This window comes from Synchiropus splendidus, chromosome 15, assembly GCF_027744825.2.
Source record: "Synchiropus splendidus isolate RoL2022-P1 chromosome 15, RoL_Sspl_1.0, whole genome shotgun sequence".
NCBI lineage: Eukaryota > Metazoa > Chordata > Actinopteri > Syngnathiformes > Callionymidae > Synchiropus > Synchiropus splendidus.
Window position 1 is genome coordinate 6,573,126 of NC_071348.1, and position 19,425 is coordinate 6,592,550.

The 19,425-nt window shown below is 49.5% G+C and overlaps 1 protein-coding gene across 4 annotated transcripts in view; it reads right to left on the reverse strand.

Annotated features, from left to right (window-relative positions):
- Positions 1-408: 408 nt before the first annotated feature.
- Positions 409-19,425, reverse strand: part of dgkb (diacylglycerol kinase, beta) — a 30,961-nt gene continuing 11,944 nt past the window's right edge. For all 4 annotated transcript variants that reach the window (XM_053843604.1, XM_053843602.1, XM_053843605.1 and 1 more), the window contains 9 exons: positions 17,751-17,836; positions 17,113-17,202; positions 16,327-16,487; positions 12,006-12,070; positions 4,617-4,707; positions 4,347-4,542; positions 1,442-1,559; positions 1,322-1,382; positions 409-552 (listed from right to left, as the gene is read on the reverse strand). In XM_053843604.1, coding sequence (XP_053699579.1) covers positions 445-552; positions 1,322-1,382; positions 1,442-1,559; positions 4,347-4,542; positions 4,617-4,707; positions 12,006-12,070; positions 16,327-16,487; positions 17,113-17,202; positions 17,751-17,836 — 976 coding nt within the window. In that variant the 3' untranslated portion in view covers positions 409-444. The remainder of the gene's footprint in view (positions 553-1,321; positions 1,383-1,441; positions 1,560-4,346; positions 4,543-4,616; positions 4,708-12,005; positions 12,071-16,326; positions 16,488-17,112; positions 17,203-17,750; positions 17,837-19,425) is intronic.

Consider the following 19,425-nt stretch of genomic DNA (forward strand, 5'->3'; position numbering starts at 1 on the left):
TTTAACTCAGTAACCATCTCTGATCGCTCAGAACACCACGAGGTTCTCCGGGAGAAACTTCCAAAAATGACGGCTGTGTTTTTTCATCCCCGCGGTCCATCACCCCCCTCTTACCTCCCCCTCTCCTTCTCCCCTTTTAAGAAAACATCAATAGCAGCAAAATCTGAATAAATAAAAATAAAAAACGTCACTGAACCACATTCGACTGTCACGTGATCACAACGGCCAAAATTGAAATGGACTCTTGGGGGAGGGAAAGCCCAGAAATAGACTCCTTGGATCTCCACAACACCGAACACTGCAGATGAAAACGTCCCACCGGGTCCCGGACCAGAGCTGGTTCACCATGCAGGAAGCGTGGCGCCGCCTCAGGCCGCCGAGCTTCCGAAAAGACGGTCTTAGTGACAAGACGCAGCCATAATTGAGCTCTGGCTTCGGCTCTGCTCAGTCTTTGCTCTCGGCCCGGGTTCTCCTGAGGAACTGAGAGAAGAAGCTCCGGGCCGGCTGTGGACCCATCAGCATCGGAGCCTGGTTCTTGTGGACGATGTCAATCTGGTGGGGGGAAAAAAAAAAGGATTGAAACGTTGAGGGAGAAGTTGCGGCTGCTCCTCTGAGACCTGACCCACCTGCAGGGGGAGACTCCAGCCCGCAGCTTACAGCAGACTTCCCACTGGCAAACATTTACCAGGCGTGACCGAGCAAGTGAGGCGAGCGTGTCGGAGTGATGCAAGCGCCCCACATCAGGAGCCGCGTGCCGTATGGAAATGGATCGTCAGAGAGTCGTTAGCATAAGCGCTCATTAATTAGCCAGCGACCAGCTCCTCGTTCCGACGCGTTTAACGGGTCGACTGACGACAAACAGCGGCCGGCGTGGCAATCGCGGCGCGTCGTCACAACTTTGTTGGCGGCAGTTGAAGAGCTCTCTCCGCCACTCGTTCCGACGCGGTTTGGGATTGTGACTGGGACCCGTCGACCCGTGATGGAAACGCGAGCGTCTCTTCAGGTGTAATTACATCTGAACACAGTCCAAGTGCGGAGCGGGAGCCAGAGAGACGCCACTCGTGGGACAGAAGGGGAAGACTCGACTGAGCGAGCGCATGTTAGCATAAATTAGCTCGCGACAATGAGCCTCCAGAACGCAGCGGTTTGAGCCCGACCTGAAGAGGTTCTTCTGCTTTCATCTGTGGATCTTTGATTCAAGCGCTGAAGGGTTTGACTTGAGGAAAACAACCTCACATTGTAGCGTCGCTCATCCTTCCTGCTAAAATGCTACTCCCTTTCCACGGCTGGAGGGAGACTGGAGGTTTGTTCTGGTACTCACCGTGCAGGGGGTCTGCATCCACGGCTCCCCGTCGATCTGCATGGGCAGAGACTTGCTGGTCCTGAGGAGGACAACAGAGGAATCCAAACAGTGGTCCAAGCCTGTGGGGAGCATCCATACCTGATGGTGACGGAGGAACACTGGGCCAGCCTCCTCCCGGCCTTCAGGCCCGTGTAGATCTGACCCATCTCCATGGCGCCTTCAAGTCCCACCACCTCCAGCAGCTGGTCCGACAGGTCTGGGTCAGACACAGAAGATGGGTCATCATGAGAGTGATCTGAGCGGATCCGGGCCCGAGGGGAACCACCACTCAGTGGTGTCAGCCTGTTTGTGTTTTTGCTGCAGAAAAGCGCCGCGTCAGGAGTTAATGAGATTAGAGCGTCGCGGCGCGCCAATCTTCCGATATCATCCTTATTAATTCCTCTGGTGTCGTGCGCTGGTGAGCGTTGATTTGGACCCTGCTGGAGGCCCAGAGTCCTGCCGGGCCCATCTGCTGCAGCGGGCCTCAGATGAAGACGCTGGCTGGCTGCTGATCTGGAGCACTTCCTGTTGTGGCGAGGTGTTGATGCTGTCGCCGTGGTGACTGACAGGCGTCCGTCCGCACTGCTATCCAGGGTCGGAGTGGAGAGTGTGTGTACATACACGGCGTTGACCCGCTGACACGGGTCGTGACCCTCCCGACTTCTCATGTTAATGTAAACGCTCGCTCGGGTCCGACGCCGACTGGTGTCACCACGGCGACCAGTCAAGACCCCGTGTTGTTGCCCCGAGCGACTGGATCCCGAGTTGAAGGTGGGAACAACTGCCTACACAAATCAGCCGTAACATTATGACCAGCTTTCTCTCCTCACACTTTTGGTTGTTTTTTTTTTCAGTTTTTCTTGGTTACTTTTATGAAACATTATTTACCATCTTGTTTTTTTTTCTTTTACTTTTTTCTTTTAATTAAAACCCTTAATGTTTTGCTGAGACACTGTAAAATTTCTTTGACATTATTAGATTTTAAATAATGTCCATGTAATCTCATACATATAAAGACACAAAACATAGAGATAAGATGCGCATTCTTCTCAAATTCATCTTAATTCGTTGCCTTTTTAATCTGTAAATTCGATTTTCATTTCACTTGTCTTTCAAGTGTTCTTTATCTACGACTCACTTCTCCAGCTCACATTTCACACTTAATATTTTTGATCTAGTTTATATACAAAACTAGATACTGGCTCATATGCAGTTTGTTTTCAGCCTTTCTTTATCCTCCATGGAGCAGCGTCTGAACTTGTGGTGTCCATGTTGTGTCAACAGCCGCGCGGCGGTTATTATCAGAGGTGACAAATATGGCGTCTGTTTACTTCCAGGCCGATAAACTCAAATAAATCCCACTTAAGTAAATGTTAGGCCAAGAGGGCGGGGGACACCATCTCAGCTGTCAATCATTAACTGCAGCGACCATGCTGATGTTGCAGCCGCTCAGGTCTCATGTCTTCAGCACCTCAGAGGCCTCCAGGAGAGCGGCTGCTCTCTGTTTCCGCCTCATAAGAAGGCAAAGAAGGGAATGAGCCCAGTGAAAGACTGGACACCTCTGGGTCCTGGTGACACCCACAGAAGAGACGTGAACGGCGGCGGACTCCAGCAGACGTCCTGTCAAACGTGTCGTGACAGCCAGGGCCACACGAACAGGTGAGAGCAGGAGGGAGGTCCCAACAGTTGTGACCCCCCTCCCCCTCCCCAACACAAACTTCAGGCCCAGTCTAAATAATTCACTCCGCAGCCGTTCCCTTCCACCTGAGGGGTTTGTCTCCTGGCGTCACCAGCAGGACGATTTAACAGCTCTCGAAAGGTCAGGCTTTTTTTTTGTCTCCTCCCCATCCCAAACTGCGCCCCCCCCCGCCAACCCCCTCTCCTCACACACACACACACACACACACACACACACACACACACACACACAGACTATCCTCGACAGCGGTTTGGTCCATTCTCAGTTTGGGCTGATGCACTTCTGTGTTTACCTTTTTAAAAAAACCTTTTTCTTGATCTGACAACGTCTTCTGCTCACCTTCCACAAGGACACACACACACACTCCCACTAAGTGCCTTCCCAGGTTCAATCGCTGGCCTCTTTTATGGAACACGAGCGGATTGATTTTTATTCAGAGATTAATGGAGTGTTCATTCTCTCAGAGAGAGAATTGATCATGGACCGTCGCATTTGTGTCGCCCCACGTCACGCCGTCTCATTAGAGACTCAAACCACAGGCAGGGGGACATTTCCTGTTGAGCAAATCCAAACTTTGCACGTTATGAATCAGCAGAAACTCGGCGCCAGTTGCATTACCGACGCAGAGTTTAGCTCACGACACCAGAGCTCGAGCTGAGACCTGGACCAGGAGGTGACCAGACCCTCCTCAATAGGAGCACAGCTTCTACTCTGAGTCTCCCCTGTATGACTGAGCCTCCAGGGGGGCGGTGCCTTTTGGCTCAGCTCTGTGGCTGCACTGATCCATCCTTCCCTCAGCTATCTGCGCACCTCAACCTGGGGAATCTCACCTCCAGGTTGGACGCCACCAGCCATTTCACTTCCTGAGCGAAGTGAAGGCTCCAGTCTAATCCTTCACAAAGGTCCAGTGTGAGCATGGCGCCAGAGGCGTGACGTCCTCTGTCCGTCACCTCTGCTCCTGCGTCTCTCCACAGGTGTCAGGCCTCGGTGGGGCAGCGAGCAGCTGACTCACTGATGGCTTACTTTTGACGTAAATGGATTCGGGGTTGAGCGTGACTCGGCGACGCAGTCCGCTCCTATTAGCTGAGCCCGTCCACGGCGGCAGAGCATTAATACACAAGTGACAGGTCCAAACACTGACGCGGTTCTAGCTCTGCTCAGCAAACAACTCTGCCGTGATTCACCTTGTCGGCCCTAAAATATTCATGTGCACAGTTCCCAAAGTTTCAGTCTTGGGTGGATCAGGAGGGGGGGGGGGCAAGGACACGCTCGTGGGGACGCTTGTGGACCGGATCAGGAACCAACCTTGAACAGCAAACATCAGCTCTTTGGGGTCGGTCAGCGGCGTCCTCCGCTCCAGGCTTTTCTTTCCCGCCTTGCGGTTCCCTCGCCGCTTCTTGCTCTCGCCCCACAGGTTGGAGCCGCCGTGCATGCTGGGAATGTTGAGGATGGCGATGCCCTCCAGAGAGACGGAGCTCAGGTCCAGAGTGACGCCGTCGCACTGAAGGAGCAGCCAAACATGGTGATGGTGAGGTGATGACCGAACTCTTGGCCTGTCGCGGGAACTCTGATTACCTCCACCTCCACAAACTCGTGCAGCTTCTTACACGTGGCTGAGAAAGTCTCCGAAGTGCCGAACTCAAAGTACCACAGTTTGTTCTTTGTTCTGCAAGAGAAGAGGAGATATGAGGAGCTCGCAGGGACTCCAACCTCTTCACCCACATCAAACTCTCTGACACGACAGCTCGCAGCTTTGTTGTTCTGAGGTGGAGCGCTGGACCAGTCGAGGCAGGCTCCCAACCGCTCAACACAGCTGCCTCTCATGTTGCTCCAGACAAAATTCAGACTTTTTTATTTCGAATTTCGTACATATATAAACACACAAAACATTTAGATTCTGTCACAATTCCATGACTTCAAAGTTTTCTCTCATAATTCCATGCATTCTTCTCATATTCATTTTAATTCCTACATTTTTTCATCTGTAAATTCAACATTCTCATCTCACTTGTTTTTCTAATGTTGACTATGAAAAGCACAGTATATCTGATCACTTCTCCAGATCACATTTCACACTTTATATCTAGTTTATATACAATTATTCGGACCGAATGTTACATTAATTTTGACTTATAGTCTCCTGTGTTTTTTAATTCATATTTTAAAAACGTGTCTCATAACTGCAACTCATCTGTTCATGAGCACTTTTCATCTGTAGTTCACATTCCGTTGCCCTTTGACTCATAAAGTCTACTGTCTTTTGGATTGTTGATCATTTTCATCTCATTTTCTGACTCATAATATGATGCTTTTTTTTACTTCTTATTTGGTCATTTGGACTAAAATCTAGATTTTTAATATTCATTTTTGACCTTTGCCCTTCTGACGTTTTCACCATTACAGTTTCAGTTGTCCTGCCCTTCACTCCCTTTCCATTTATCACGTTTCAAATCTGAATTCCGACTTTACTGTGCGGGTCCGGCTGAAAACAACAGCTCCACCTGCGCGGCTCTCGCACGTCTAACCAGCCCCTTGGTGAACGGCAGGAGCGTTTCATCTCCCGCTGAAGACAAACCCATTCATCCAGAAAAGAGAAGCGGTGCTGACAAACAGCAGCGATAAAATATGGCCTTCAGCGGGCGAGAGTCCGGCGACGGATTAGTATAAGCAGAGTAACAATCGGTGAATTATTGATTTCCTCATTAGGACTTTTGTCAGGACCATTTAGCTGCTTTATAAATGAGCTTTCATTAGAGAACTGGAAACCTGCGCTTGATTTATAATGTGCAACACGGTCAATAGAGGAGCAGGAGGGGTCAGGCCGCCAGGACGCTCGCCTCCTCACCCTCCCCAGCCCTCGCGCTTGTGACGTCCAGCTCGCGGATCTCAGGTCAGAATCCATCCATTTGACTCCTCATCGCCTCTGTTTCCCAAACAGTCATTCCTTGACTTTTTTTCTTTTCATTCATCACAACACAATAAGTTAAACTCTCTGGACGGTGAGTGTCTCTTCCGGCAGGAGAGAGAACAGCTGATGGCAGAAACAAATGAGATGGTTGGTGAGCGAGAGAGTCCAAACTTCCGGCGACTCTTGAGTGAAGCCTCAGGATTTGAATCCATTTACGAAGCGCTGGTGTTTGTTCCGAGGCCACACAATGACGTTGGGGTGCGGCTAATATTTCAGTGGTGACGCTAATAACTTCCACTATCGGAGTCGCATTTCAGGTTTTGAGCCTGTGAGTTTGGACCAGTGCTAAGCTCAACATTGGAATATTTTTCTCTGTTTTCCTTCCATTAGATTATTTCCCCATTATTCTTTATCATTTTGTTTTCATGGTCATCTTCACTTTTTTAGTTCCATCGATGACAAGATCCAAACATGACCTTCATGAGGAAGAAAAGTGCTGCGGAGATGAAGACTTTTCCCCTGATTTACTCCACCGGGATCAAACCTTTCCCACTGAAGTCAGATCCCTCTGTCAGTCCAGTCGATTCCCACCACTTACCCTAACAAGACGTCGCCATGGCAACAAATCACTCGCGTCTCTGTTCATTAGGTAATTAGCCGAATCCGAGCGTCATTCGTTATCTGACCGACAGCGAGGAGCCCCGACTCATCCGAGCTCCAGTGAGACTCCGGATCAGCACCAAAGGGACTTCACCCGAGCGGCTGTAGGGCTGGAGTCAGGCACGTAACCATGACTCGGCATGCCCCACCTTTCACTCCTGACTTCCTCTGCAGAATGACCATGTGACCTCGTGTTACGGTAAATGGTCAGACACGCTGCTCTGCAGGGTAGTGACACTTAAGACAACATCAACTAACTCTACCAGCGGAGTGACGGTTGAAGACCTTGCCGTCCTGGCGACACACCTGCACGCGGTGGCTTCATCTCAATGCAAAGTGCCGTCACACCTGTGGCAGCAGGATCCAGTTTCAGCACGGGGGAGTGGATTTGCACAAACCGATGATGAAGATGATGAAGAGCGAGGAGCGGAGCGCCTGAGTCGAAACAACAGCCACGGCGTGTCCGGCCGCTCGCCCTGGCGTTACAGGATGTCACGGGCGCTGAGCTCTGTCCCGAGGCCTGCAGATGCACCTCACTGATCTCCACCGACTCTCAACCCCACATGATCTACGACCTGGTCCTCGCACTCATTTCTTCCTGATCAGAGGTGATCAATATCACGCTGACACCGCAGCGAGCCGCAGTTTTGTGTAACGCGCCGCCGCCCGCAGCGCTGCCACTTCAGCTGGCAGGTTGAGAAACGAGCCCAGTGCCGTCGTGTCGCCTTCAGAGACGCAGCCTGAGCTTTGAAAAATGTATTTGTGTCTGAAGATGCTCGCTGGCTCCGACAACAAACTCCAGAAGTTAGACCCAGCTGAGGAGCGCGAGCTGGCAGCTCCACAGATGCAGGAGGGGACGCTGAGAGAAGAACCCGTGAGCCCGAGATGCTCATTCCACCACTCGCCCCACGACCCTTTCTATCAGCCCTCAAACCAGTCACCTGAGCTCCAGCACTTGACTCCTGAATCCAACTGGATTCCAAGGATGGAACATCATTCCTCAAATGTCAAACCCAATTCTTCAACCACAACCTCGTCGATCCTAAGATGAATCTCTCAAGTCCAGAGCAACTGGGTGGCCTTACATCAAACAAAGTCCCTTCTGGACCCATCTGCTCCTCAACCTGACTCGATCCTTCACTAGAGTCCTAAAACATTCAACATCTTCAACTGCTGATTTAGTGATTAAATCCATCCCAGAAAAACTGAGCCTGAAACCAACGTCGATTCTGACCCAACCAGCTTGGACCCTGCAGTCACCTGACCACTCACGGACTGCATGTCAGCAGCCAGAGGAACCCAGGCCAGGGTCAGCTGCAGGGATGAACATGAGAGGGAGCCAGTCCCACCACTGACATGGGTGTTGTGATGTGAGTCCAAGCCACCTGCATTATGCATCTGTGGATCCAGTTATGCAACTGAGGAGCTTCCTGGTGAATGGTCCCCACTCTGCCTGTGTATCAGCGTGTGTGTGTGTTTGTGTGCTGCAGACAGGGCCACAGGTGAGATACTTCTAAATGACACACAAGTGCTCATTAATTATAGACGACACTTTGGTCACACAAACGATTTCACCCTCAATTGAGGTCTGAGGACGGGGCCACTGAGGTCCAGTGTGTGTGCGTGTGTGTGTAATTTGGAGCGCCATCACCTGCGGCCCCGTCCCCTCTCGGCAGGAGACTCACTCACACTCGCTCACACACACGTCCCACGGCGGCATCCAGCGCGCAGCAGAGCTTTGATGAACACATTCATTATGCTAAAGAGTTCTCTGCGCCGGGTTCCCTGCACCGTCACCAAAGGTTAACCGAGGATGGCGACGCAGCACAGCGAGCGCCGAGGACACGTGGGGGAGCGACGACGATATGTTAGAAGTCTGAGGACCCAGAATAGATCCAAGTGTGGGAGCAAATGTCAGCATCAAGGCGGGCGCATCTTCACCAGCCGCTGCTTCACTGACTCACTCCGCCGTGAGTGAGTCACTGATTCTAAAACGTGAAACTGAGGCTCGAATGAGTCACTGGCTTGGTAATGAGTGACTCATAAACGCTTCAACTAAATGAGTCACCTGACCCTCACAGGGGGATCAATAAATCCTGAATTCTACCATGCAGTCCTTTGATCCTGCCCTGAGTCGTTGATGAAACCATGACTCTTCAGCATTTGCTAAACTGAGTCACTTGATCCTGAGTCACTTGAGCAATGGATAAATGAAGCTGATCCTCGAATGAAGAACGGCATCGCTGGACTGCTCCTCAACTGAGCGATGAGCTCCATCCATCTGGACCAGGGGGCGTTACATTGTAAATGAGTGACGTCATAACTGCGAATGAGCTATCTATTACAATTTTGAAATCAAGAAAATTGCAGACTTTGATTTATTGTTTCACTGCAAAACAGCGCGACGTTCTGACAGAGTGAAGAGACCAACGGTGCAGATGAAATGTGAGCTGAAAAGTAAACTTCAAAGCTGGCGTTTCCCCGTGGACCCAAAGATTAGAGTAATTACATGAGAGATCAGCAAAAAGCAGCGAGTGAGCGCAGTGAGGCGGTGGTCCACCAGGGGGGCGAGGTGTCGGCGCCGCGCCGCCCGGCTGATTGTCTGCTTTTAATCCTCGACCTCATTATCACCTCCAGGTCCGGCAGCAGCGGTAAATGAATCTATCTGCCGAGTGTCAAATCTTCGCACCTTCGCTGCCGTAATCACCCCGGGGTGCAAATACATGAGATGGATTGATGGTGGGGAGGGGGGCGTTGATGAGATGCTGGTTAAGGTCAAACGTATAGAAACCACATCAACAGGAAGCCACGAGGTCGACTGTGACGTAAGGACTGCAGGATGAGGTGTTTGCTCTTTACGCTGCCATTTACATCACATATAGATGATGATGATGATGATGATGATGATGATGATGATGATGATGATGATGATGATGACGGATAAACGCCGGCAGCGACAGATCTATCACCAAAGGTATAGAGCGTACTTTGACCCCCAAGAGAGACTCACAGCTGGAGATACAGGGATGGACAAACTCATCTCTCACCTGTTCTCTGAGGAATCTTCAGAGTAACAAAGATAACTGAGTTATCTAAGTAAGTTGAGGCTCATAAATGCCTAGTAAAGTGCTGTGGTTCTGACATGAACACTAACAACCAGTCTTGATCCACAAATGAAGGTCTGAAGCAGCAGCAAGTTTCCTCACCCTGACCATTCACTGAGCGTCTACTTTATCATTTGCTTGACTGGTTTGCCATGAGGGTCCAGAGCAGGGGTGGCCGAGCAGTCAGAGGCTAAGAGCCACATTGTTTTACTGTGTTGCTGAAAAGAGCCACATCCTACAAACATGTCGGGCTGTGAGGCTCACCTGAAGAGCTGGTCACGTGACTTAGCGGCAGTATACTGGTTAAAGCACATCCCTGTCTGTCACAAGGTTGCTGGTTCGCGTCCGGCGTATGTCTCTTGTGCATGTATTTTTAAAATGCATACATTTTATCAAGCGGTTAGAATAGAATAGATAGAAATATGTGCGCCATTTATTTTACTTCAAAGTTAAACGCAAGTCAAAGTCTTTGAACAATATCTTGACATTTCGCCAGATTAGCTCTTACTTTTTCATCTTATTTCCCGTATAAACGGTCATCTCAACAGCAACTTGACCAAAATCGCAGCCAGTTCGGCGGCTCATTTGGTGAGGAGCCACATTAAACTGGGGAATGAGCCGCACGCGGCTCTGGACCCGCGGGTTGGCCAGGCCTGGTCCAGAGCGTCACCGGACAAATCTGTTCAACCTCGGCCAAAACTCTGATCATCTATTATTGAAGGAGGTGGAGAGAGTGGAGCAGAGAGATCCTAAAACCATTCACACTCCTGAATCATTGATGAGATTCAAATAACAGAGCGGATCATTTTCTTAAAATACCTCAATCATTTTTCACAAAAGATAAAACAGTTTGAGAAAATTTGAGCAGGAGCGAGAGACTCCACTGAATAAGTCAGGCGGCGCTTCAATCCTCGTCCACCTCAAGTGTTCGCCCCGCTTCAGACTACATGTTCTAAGATCCTGCTGGTGACCTGATGCGTCAGATTCATAGATATTCATGTAAATATGTGTGTGAGAGAGACAGTGGTTTCATATGTGTGTGTGAGAGACGGCAGTTCCGTGTGTGTGTGTGTGTGTGTGTGAGAGAGAGAGAGAGAGACAGTGGTGTCATATACGTGTGTGTGAGAGAGAGAGACAGTGGTGTCATATATGTGTGTGTGAGAGAGAGAGACAGTGGTGTCATATATGTGTGTGTGAGAGAGAGAGAGAGACAGTGGTGTCATATATGTGTGTGACAGAGAGAGAGAGAGAGAGAGAGAGAGAGAGAGAGAGAGCGGTTTCATATGTGTGTGTGTTTGTGAGAGAGAGAGACAGTGGTTTCCTGTGTGTGTGTGAGAGACAGTGGTTTCATATGTGTGTGTGTGTGTGTGTGTGTGAGAGACAGTGGTTTCATATGTGTGTGTGTGTGTGTGTGTGTGAGACAGACAGTAGTTTCATATGTGTGTGACTGTGAGCGAGACGGTGGTGTCATATATGTGTGTGTGAGAGAGAGACAGTGGTGTCATATACGTGTGTGTGTGAGAGAGAGACAGTGGTTTCATATGTGTGTGTGTCTGTGAGACAGAGAGAGAGAGACAGTGGTTTCATATGTGTGTGTGAGAGAGACAGAGGTTTCATATGTGCGTGTGTGAGAGAGAGAGAGACAGTGGTTTCTTATGTGTGCGTGTGTGAGAGACAGAGGTTCTGTGCGTATACTCTACAGGCAGTTTTGTGTATGCACGGATCTCAAAGAAATATGTGCGTGCAAGAGGTTCAAAGAACTTAAGTGCGAGCAAGTGTTTTGGCATGTGGGTCACAATGCACACATGCACATGCCATAGAGTGGGGTGTCTGAAGAGGCTTTCTTCTGCGGGACAAACACGTTCCAGGTGTTTGCTGACGGATCAACACGTGAACTCCATCATGGAGTCCAAGTGGTTCTGAAGCAGCCAGCGTGACAAACCGCCACCATCGTGACTCTGGTGTATGTGAGCCTCTGCTGACGGACCTGCACCGCCGCTCATTATTTCACCAGCAGTCCTCTGTTTGTCCGCCGGTCGTCACGGCGACGAGCGGCAGAAGAATGAGAAACAGCATAATTAGTAGAAATGCGATTATTAGGGGGCTGCGTGTCGTCAGCTGAGTGATCCGCCGATGTCAGAGCAGCGAGCAAATTCAATTAGAGGCTCAATTAGCCGCGACACTAGTGGAGACGTATGGGACGCGTGGTCTCAGAAGGAAGAGCCTGAGAAGCTTCACTGCAGGTCCACTCAGACACACGGGTGCTGGTGCTGCTGCTGCTGCCTCTCCTACCTGCTGTTGAATTTCTCCGGGTGTTTCTCCCTCATCAGGTGAAAGCGGTGAGCGATGGAGGCATCCTGAAAGACAGAGGAGCAAGGCTTTACCGCCACACCAGTCACCAATGAGCAGAACCAGAGTCCACAGCACTTCTGCAGAGTTTTCAAGTGTGAGTAAATAACCACAAGACTGACGTGAAAATGCATTTCTGCTGAATAAAATGAAATATGTTGGAGGCTCAATATCGATGCTGGATCTTGCATCTGAGTGTGAAGCAGCTGAGATGAGGATCAGCACCTCTAAGTCCGAGGCCATGGTTCTCAACTGGAAAAGGGTGGATTGCTCTCTCTCTCTCTATCTTGGGTTCTTGTTCTGGAGTGGAGTGGGGGGGTAAGGGAGTTAGAGTTTGCTTGGCAAATCGGCGTAGCGGGGGCGGTATTGCAGTCGCTCTACTGCACTGTTCTGTGTAAGAGAGAGCTGAGCCAAAAGGCAGAGCTCTCTATTTACCGATCAATCTTCATCCCGTCCCTCATCTATGGTCATGAGCTGTGGGTCATGAGCGAAAGAACAGGATCCCTGATACAAGCTGCTGCAATGAGTTTTCTCCGACGGATGGCAGGCATCTCCCTTAGAGATAGGGTGAGAAGTTCTGTCACTCGGGAGAGACTCAGAGTAGAGCTGCTGCTTCTCCGCGCTGAGAGGAGTCCGCCCCCTTGAGGCCTCCCTGTGGAGGTGTTTCAGGCTCGGCCAGCAGGGAGGAGACCCAGGGGTGGACCCAGGACCAGATGAGATCTCGCCACTGGCATGGGAGCGTCTCAGGATCCCCAGGAGGAGCTGGTGGATGTTGCCCGGGTGAAGGGCGTTTGGCGAGGCCTTCTGAAGCTGCTGCCCCCGCGACTTGGCAATGGATAAGAAGATGGTATATAGAGCAATAAAAATCTAGAAAACCTAGATGAATTTTTAAATTATTGTTTACACTGCAAGGTTGTAGATCAAAGTGCACAATTAAATACACTGTTATTTCACAGCATTCTTCAGATAAATCACCTGCAAAAATGTAAATGAAACATTTGCTACATTTATTTCAATCTCAATATTACCACAGCTAATAGTTCATAATAAAGATGTAGTAACTCAAAACTGCTTGTATTTAAACTTAAAAATAAGAGAATGTGACTTTTTGGTGTAATAAACTAGGAAAGTAGAACGTGAAGATGAAAGAAGCGTAGATGTTAGAAAATGAGAAGATGCTTGAGGGTAGTTGGACGGATGCCCAGCACAGTGAGAGCACACTGGCACTGCGGTGAGTTCACTGACACTGTAGCGCACCAAAGTGTAATTATCCTCCTCAGACTTGTTGCCACACCTCTGGGTCCCCGGAGGTTCCTCAGGCAGGATGAACGTATGAGGTGTATCGACAGCCAGCCGAGGATGACGCGCGCATCATTAATGAAACACGTTTGATCGCAGCGAGCGGCGAACCCACCAGCGCAGGTCTCTCTCACCTCCCTTAGTTCTGCGTACAGTAACCATGACGCCCGCATGCAGCCCTCCTCCTGTTAGCGCTCCTGTTTGGAGCGTCTTTCATAAAACTGCATGATCCAGGAGAACACAAACTATATTTCAGTCAGTCAATATGATTTGGGATTTGAACGCCATCGTAGTTTCAGGGGTCATGTGACGACCCGTGTGAGAAGACGCCGTCCCGAGACAACGGAATCTCAAAGTGTGGGAAGCAAGTAAACTTTTTTGGGCCCCGCCTCCGCCTGAGAGAGCGAAGACCCCCTGCTAGCAGTGGTTCAGCAGAGGAAAATCAATGGCGCTCTCTTGATGTCTGTGAAGACAGAAGAGCAAAACGCGTCCGGGATCCCCACAGACCAGGCTGGCACCTCAGCGGCAGCCGCAGAGGTGAGATGATGGATGTATCTGAAGACAAACAGGACGATAGCTGCTAACAAGAGAGCAGCAGCGAGGAGAGGTTGTCTCCCCTTTGGTTTGAGCTCTATTATCTCAGATTTGTACAAGAGCGGCTACAGCTCTGCAGCGGTAAACAGCAAATTCAAGCAGCCATGAGAGAGTACAGCACTCAGTCGAGCGGCATTGATCCGGCGCTCGCCTGCTCCAGCGGCAGGAAGGTCCAGGGGACTGAAACAAAGACGCTCAGATGTTCAACCCAAAGCAGAAAAAGTTGTCTGCGTGTGTGCGAGCCGCTCGGATTCCAGGTGCCGAGGCACAGAGGAAATGAGTTTCTGTTTGTAACTGGGCCTGGTCTGGAGAGGCGGCCGCGGCAGCAGCTACTAGTCAGCCGTCACTCTAGGAACAAACTGACGTGACTCATCTCTCAATAACCAATACTCAAGAGTTCACCAGACACTCTCCACAGTCCTGCGGCGGTGGGATCCCATTGCTCTCCCTCGCCCGGCGCCTCCCCTCAAATAATTACCCATGTAAAACCCAGGCTCCCGAATTAACGCGGGACATGTGTAATGTCCTCTCATAGCTCAAGGTTTGGTCCAATTACGAGCCGTCCGCCGCCCGTTGACGCGTCTTCGCCGACGACGGAGAGTAATGTCTGTGACAGGCGCGGCGGGGTCATTAGGCGACTGACTGCATTATGCTAGCGGAGCGCGCGCGGTGATTAGCTCTGTCCCTCACACGGGTCCTGATTGAGATCATTACACTTCACGTCACTTCCACATCCTCCCAGAGGGATGGCGCCATTAATCCTCCTCAGCGCTGGCAGGAACCTTCAGCAGCGTCAGGACGGCTTGCGTAGCCACGAGTCACAGACTTGGGACGTTGGTGGTTGGAGGCGTAAACATACTGTGGGATTCTTTAACAGGACTCAGACTCCTCCGTAAATGACATCCCGCCTCCGCTTGGCCTCCGCTGCAGCTGATCCTTTTTGTTTTCAGAGTCATTTCAAAAACAATCTGCGCCTCATCAGCATAATCTTCCAGCTGATTATTAGCTCGACTTGTCGCCCTGATCTGATTTTTTTTGACGCCAAAGTGTGAGAAATGTCACACTTGAACCCGTGGAGAGCAGAAAGTCGCTCTAATCCTGCTGCTACGACTTCATTTGTCATCACGCCGCCACTGAGTCTTAATCCAGGACACTGTGGAGGTGGAGGACTCGGGTCAAAGCCGAGTCTTTTGTACTGCCGTCAGTAAAGTTCGCTCATCGGTAGATCAGAATCAAAGCTCAGCTGTTACACCTGTATCTCTGAGGAATTTACTCAGAATAGTGTACTGATTTAAAAAAAAGGTAATGCCCCCATTTAATCATATAAACTGGCTGGCACATAAAAGACCCTTGAATTAGCTCTTATAGGAAAATGATAGAGAAAGAGCCTGAAATCAGATCATAAAAATCTGAACAGAAAATAAGACACATATTTTGGAAAATGGAAATTAAACAGAAACAAATGCAGGAACAAGAGAAAATTATCATAAGAAAAAAGAGGAGAAAGTAAGAGAAAACAAGAGAAAATTATGAAAACAATATGCAAAAATTAAAAACAATAAAATCAGCGGACTTAAACAGAGGAAGTAGTTCAGTAATACATACTGAAGAGAGACCTGTGACTGAGTCAGTCTCACTACTGACCAGGTTTATCTCTGCACCACTGAGTCAACACTCAACCCTATTTTGAACCAGGAAGTGATGTCACTCTGGACCTAGCATGGTGAACAGCTGAGCCTTGGACCATGTGAAAGTGGCTGATCCCCACGTGGGCCCGGTGACACGCAAGGACCGGTGTCCCCGGTGACTCCAGAGCAGCAGGACACAGCAAACTTCTTCAACATAAGCATCTCCACTCTCATGAATCTGCTCTCCAGCAGGAGCAGACGCAGCGGCTAATATCCTCTAACGCGGTCATTAGGGGCCCCGGCTGGAGCCCTTATTCAACTAACATTTGTGAGGACATGCATCACTTACGCTGCTGCCACCGCATGACAACGCCACCTGTAAATGTCAATTACCATATTTTCCGCTGACATTTATCAGTAATGGCCGACATGGGCGACGTGAAATCAGAGTCATTACGGGCGGAGGCGCGCGGCGGCGGCGTGGCGACACAACAAGGCTTGTTTATCGATTGCCTGAGTGCCTCTCAATAAAGGCCTAACTAGAATGTGATCAAAACAAATAAATGGAGTGATCATGTCGTTACCGTGGGGACAGGCTATTACAATTAGTGACAGCAGTGCGCCGCCATGAGAGCGGACCCGTCGCCCGAGGACGCGGCTCTTGAGCTGGTCAAGTATTATCGTACGAGGGGACGGTGCTTAACCTCTCATGTTCCTCTCAGGACCAAGCAGTTGGCACTCACCACTCCGATGGAGAAGTAGTTGTTGATGATGCTGTAGGGCACCGGGTCGCCCCGCTCCTCTTTGTCGGTGGCCGTGACGTCGATCTTCCAGCGGTCCAGCATGACCTCTGCACTGTTCTCAATGTCCCGCAGGATCTTCAGCAGGCTCTCGCCCTCGTACCCTGGAAGAGACCGATTCATATGAGTACAAGCAAGAAAATGCCAAAGAAAGAAAATACAAGTAATAATACAAGTGGAACTTCGATGAAATAGAAGAAAAATAAATGCTTCATAAGCTGAGGAAGAAATGAGAGGCAAATAATGAAACAAAGGAAGTATATTCAGAGAGATATGCATCATAAGGTTAGAGAGGAAATGGAAGAAGAAACAAACAGTATGGCCATAAGGAAAAACAGACAATAAAAAACAACCTCAACTGACAAATGAATGAAGTGGAACTTTAAAGTAAATGGGGAAAAAAAGGCTTTGGAAGTTTCAAAGAAATATAGAGAGAAATGTGGCCGTTATAAACACAAAAAAAACCTTTCAGTTGCTACAGAAAAATCAACAGAAAAATAACTACTTTGAAATGACAATAAAATAAAATAAAATACATTTCGACAAAAAAATGCTGGAAACCAAAAGTCTACTGGGTTGACAGACATTAAAACAAAATCAACTTTTTTGTGCCAACTACAAGGAAAACAAGTCAAAATTCAGATGAACATCAAAGGAAACAATGGCAAAGACTGAGTGAGGTAAAGTGTGTCAGGAGTGGCTGGTGTCACGGTGAGTGCGCTGCAGTACCTCCTCCCCAGCGCAGACACCTGGCCAGGTCATTCCCGGTGCCCAGCGGGAGGATACACACCGGCGGGTTCCGGTCCAGGTTGGCCTTGTCTGAAAGCAGAAGGACAACACAGCTGAAGTGGAGCACACTCACAGACAGCATGAAACCCATTTTCAGTGGCTCAATTCTATTTCCAGAGAAACAGTAATTGCCCGTTAATACCGCCGTCTTTGTTTTGATTGATAAAAAATTGAGGCAATTTTTCGAGAGGCCGAGCAACGCCTCGGAGGCCTGAATGGAGACGAGCAGGTGAGCTGTTTTTTCGGTTTCCTATCATCAAATGATGACTAATATGTTGTTTTTCCAACTGCTGTAATCATCCTATTTCGGCAGCCCCGAGTTCAGAGAGCGCTGGATGTAATGAGAGTCTTTATGGACAACCCAAGTGATGGCCAACATTCGCCAAGAACAGAATTCTGCGGCAAATGAAGATGGAGTTTTGATGGGGAAAAGGGAAGAGCTGTGTACTGTGGTGCCAAACTAAAACACTGTAAGGTAGCATAGCGCATTAGCCTAGCATAGGCTAGTGCTCCAGTGTGGAATTATGAAGCACTGTCGGACTAAACATGAAGAGAAACAAAAGGCGAGACAGCTTTACCGATGAAGTCCAGGATCCAGCCCACTGTGCCGTCCCCTCCGCATGCCAAGACTCTGAAGTCTGGAACGTCCCGGAAGAAGTTCAACCTGCAACAGTTCATCAACAACTTATAAAAACATTGTTCGCCCTTCTCACACCACACTCCAATCCTACAGAAGATCTGAGAGACGATCACTCATCCAGTTCAGTGTTGGCCTGGTCCGGCGCTAATCGGATCACGGCGGGCCGTGTTCAGCCCGACCTCTTCCGTTCCTTCACAATAACATAGCTGTAACTAAATGACGGGGCCTGCGACTCCCGCATGGCGGCTAAATGATTCGCTCAATTACTCGCCGACTGGGAGCACAAACTGCATTAGACGCAGAACAGACGGCCGCGACATGAAGGAAACTTTGGGAATATTTAAATTCCAAGAAACAAACACTTCATTAGCCGGGGTTGCATTAGCCAGACTGCTAATTGACAGCAGCGCGCGTGCTTCGTCCTCGTGGCTGCAGAACGGCCACCTGAGCAAATATGAATGCAGTTCAGGTCCAGGAAGCCGCAGGAAATAAACAGCATGTGGTGTCTCACCACTTCATGTGTCGGCTGCTGACCACTGCAGGCACAAAAGAACAGTTGGAAATGCTCCACCAAAATCCACCAAAACTCATCCATTCACCTGCCTCATCATGCTTCAACCCATACAGTCATCCATCCACTTCATTCATTCAATCAACCACTACTTCAGTCCATCCATTTTTCATTCCCTCCATCTCTGCATCATCCTGAACCATTTCTTCATTCATTCATTAATTTCACCACTCATCCATCCAGCAAAATTAAATCTATCTTTTGCTCAATAAATCCAATAATCCCTCCCACCCATCCATCTGGAACTATCAATGCACATGACTTGCTCATCTTACTGTCAATTCATCCATTCACCAACCATATATCCATTTATTTTCAACCCAATCTCATCCACCCATTGCAGACCATCTGTTCAACACTACCATCTCTTCTTCTTCTCATTAATCCATCGGCTGTTTCCCATCTTTACAACTCTCCATCCAACTTTCTCGCACCACGCCAGCTCCGCACATCCTTCCCTCAGGCAACAGCAAGTCCCTCTCCAACATTTTGGGGCGGTCAAGTGTCTGTGTGTGTGCGTGGACCGCCTTCATCCCTCTCAAGAGTCTCAGATCTAATCAGAGCCAAACAGGGCAGCAGCACGGCGGCGCCACCTTCCTCAGCGTGCGAACACAAACAGCCAACTCAGGCCGCTGCATGAATGTAAATCCAGCCACTTGGCTAATCGCCCTGTATGCGCCATCACACGTGGTATGGCGACCGCTTCACCCCGTCCGTCTCGCCATCTCTCCACGCACGTTTATGCAGATGGCCCCGGGGCCGGTCCGCACCGCCGTCTCTGTGTTTGAGCAACGCGAAGGATGAAAACCTAGGTCTGTGCTGCATGTGATGCCAGTGATTACGTCTCTACACAACACTACCTTTCAAGGTTTATTTACTTGTTCGTGATGGAACCTGCCTGACAGATATTAGCACGGTCCTGGTCACGAGTCTTGGGGAAACAAAGTGGGCTGCCCACTCAGCACTATTGGCTCCATATCATCTCATCGTTTCATGTTGTAGCAGTCATGGCGATGCTGATGCTGGGGTTGAGACCATATAA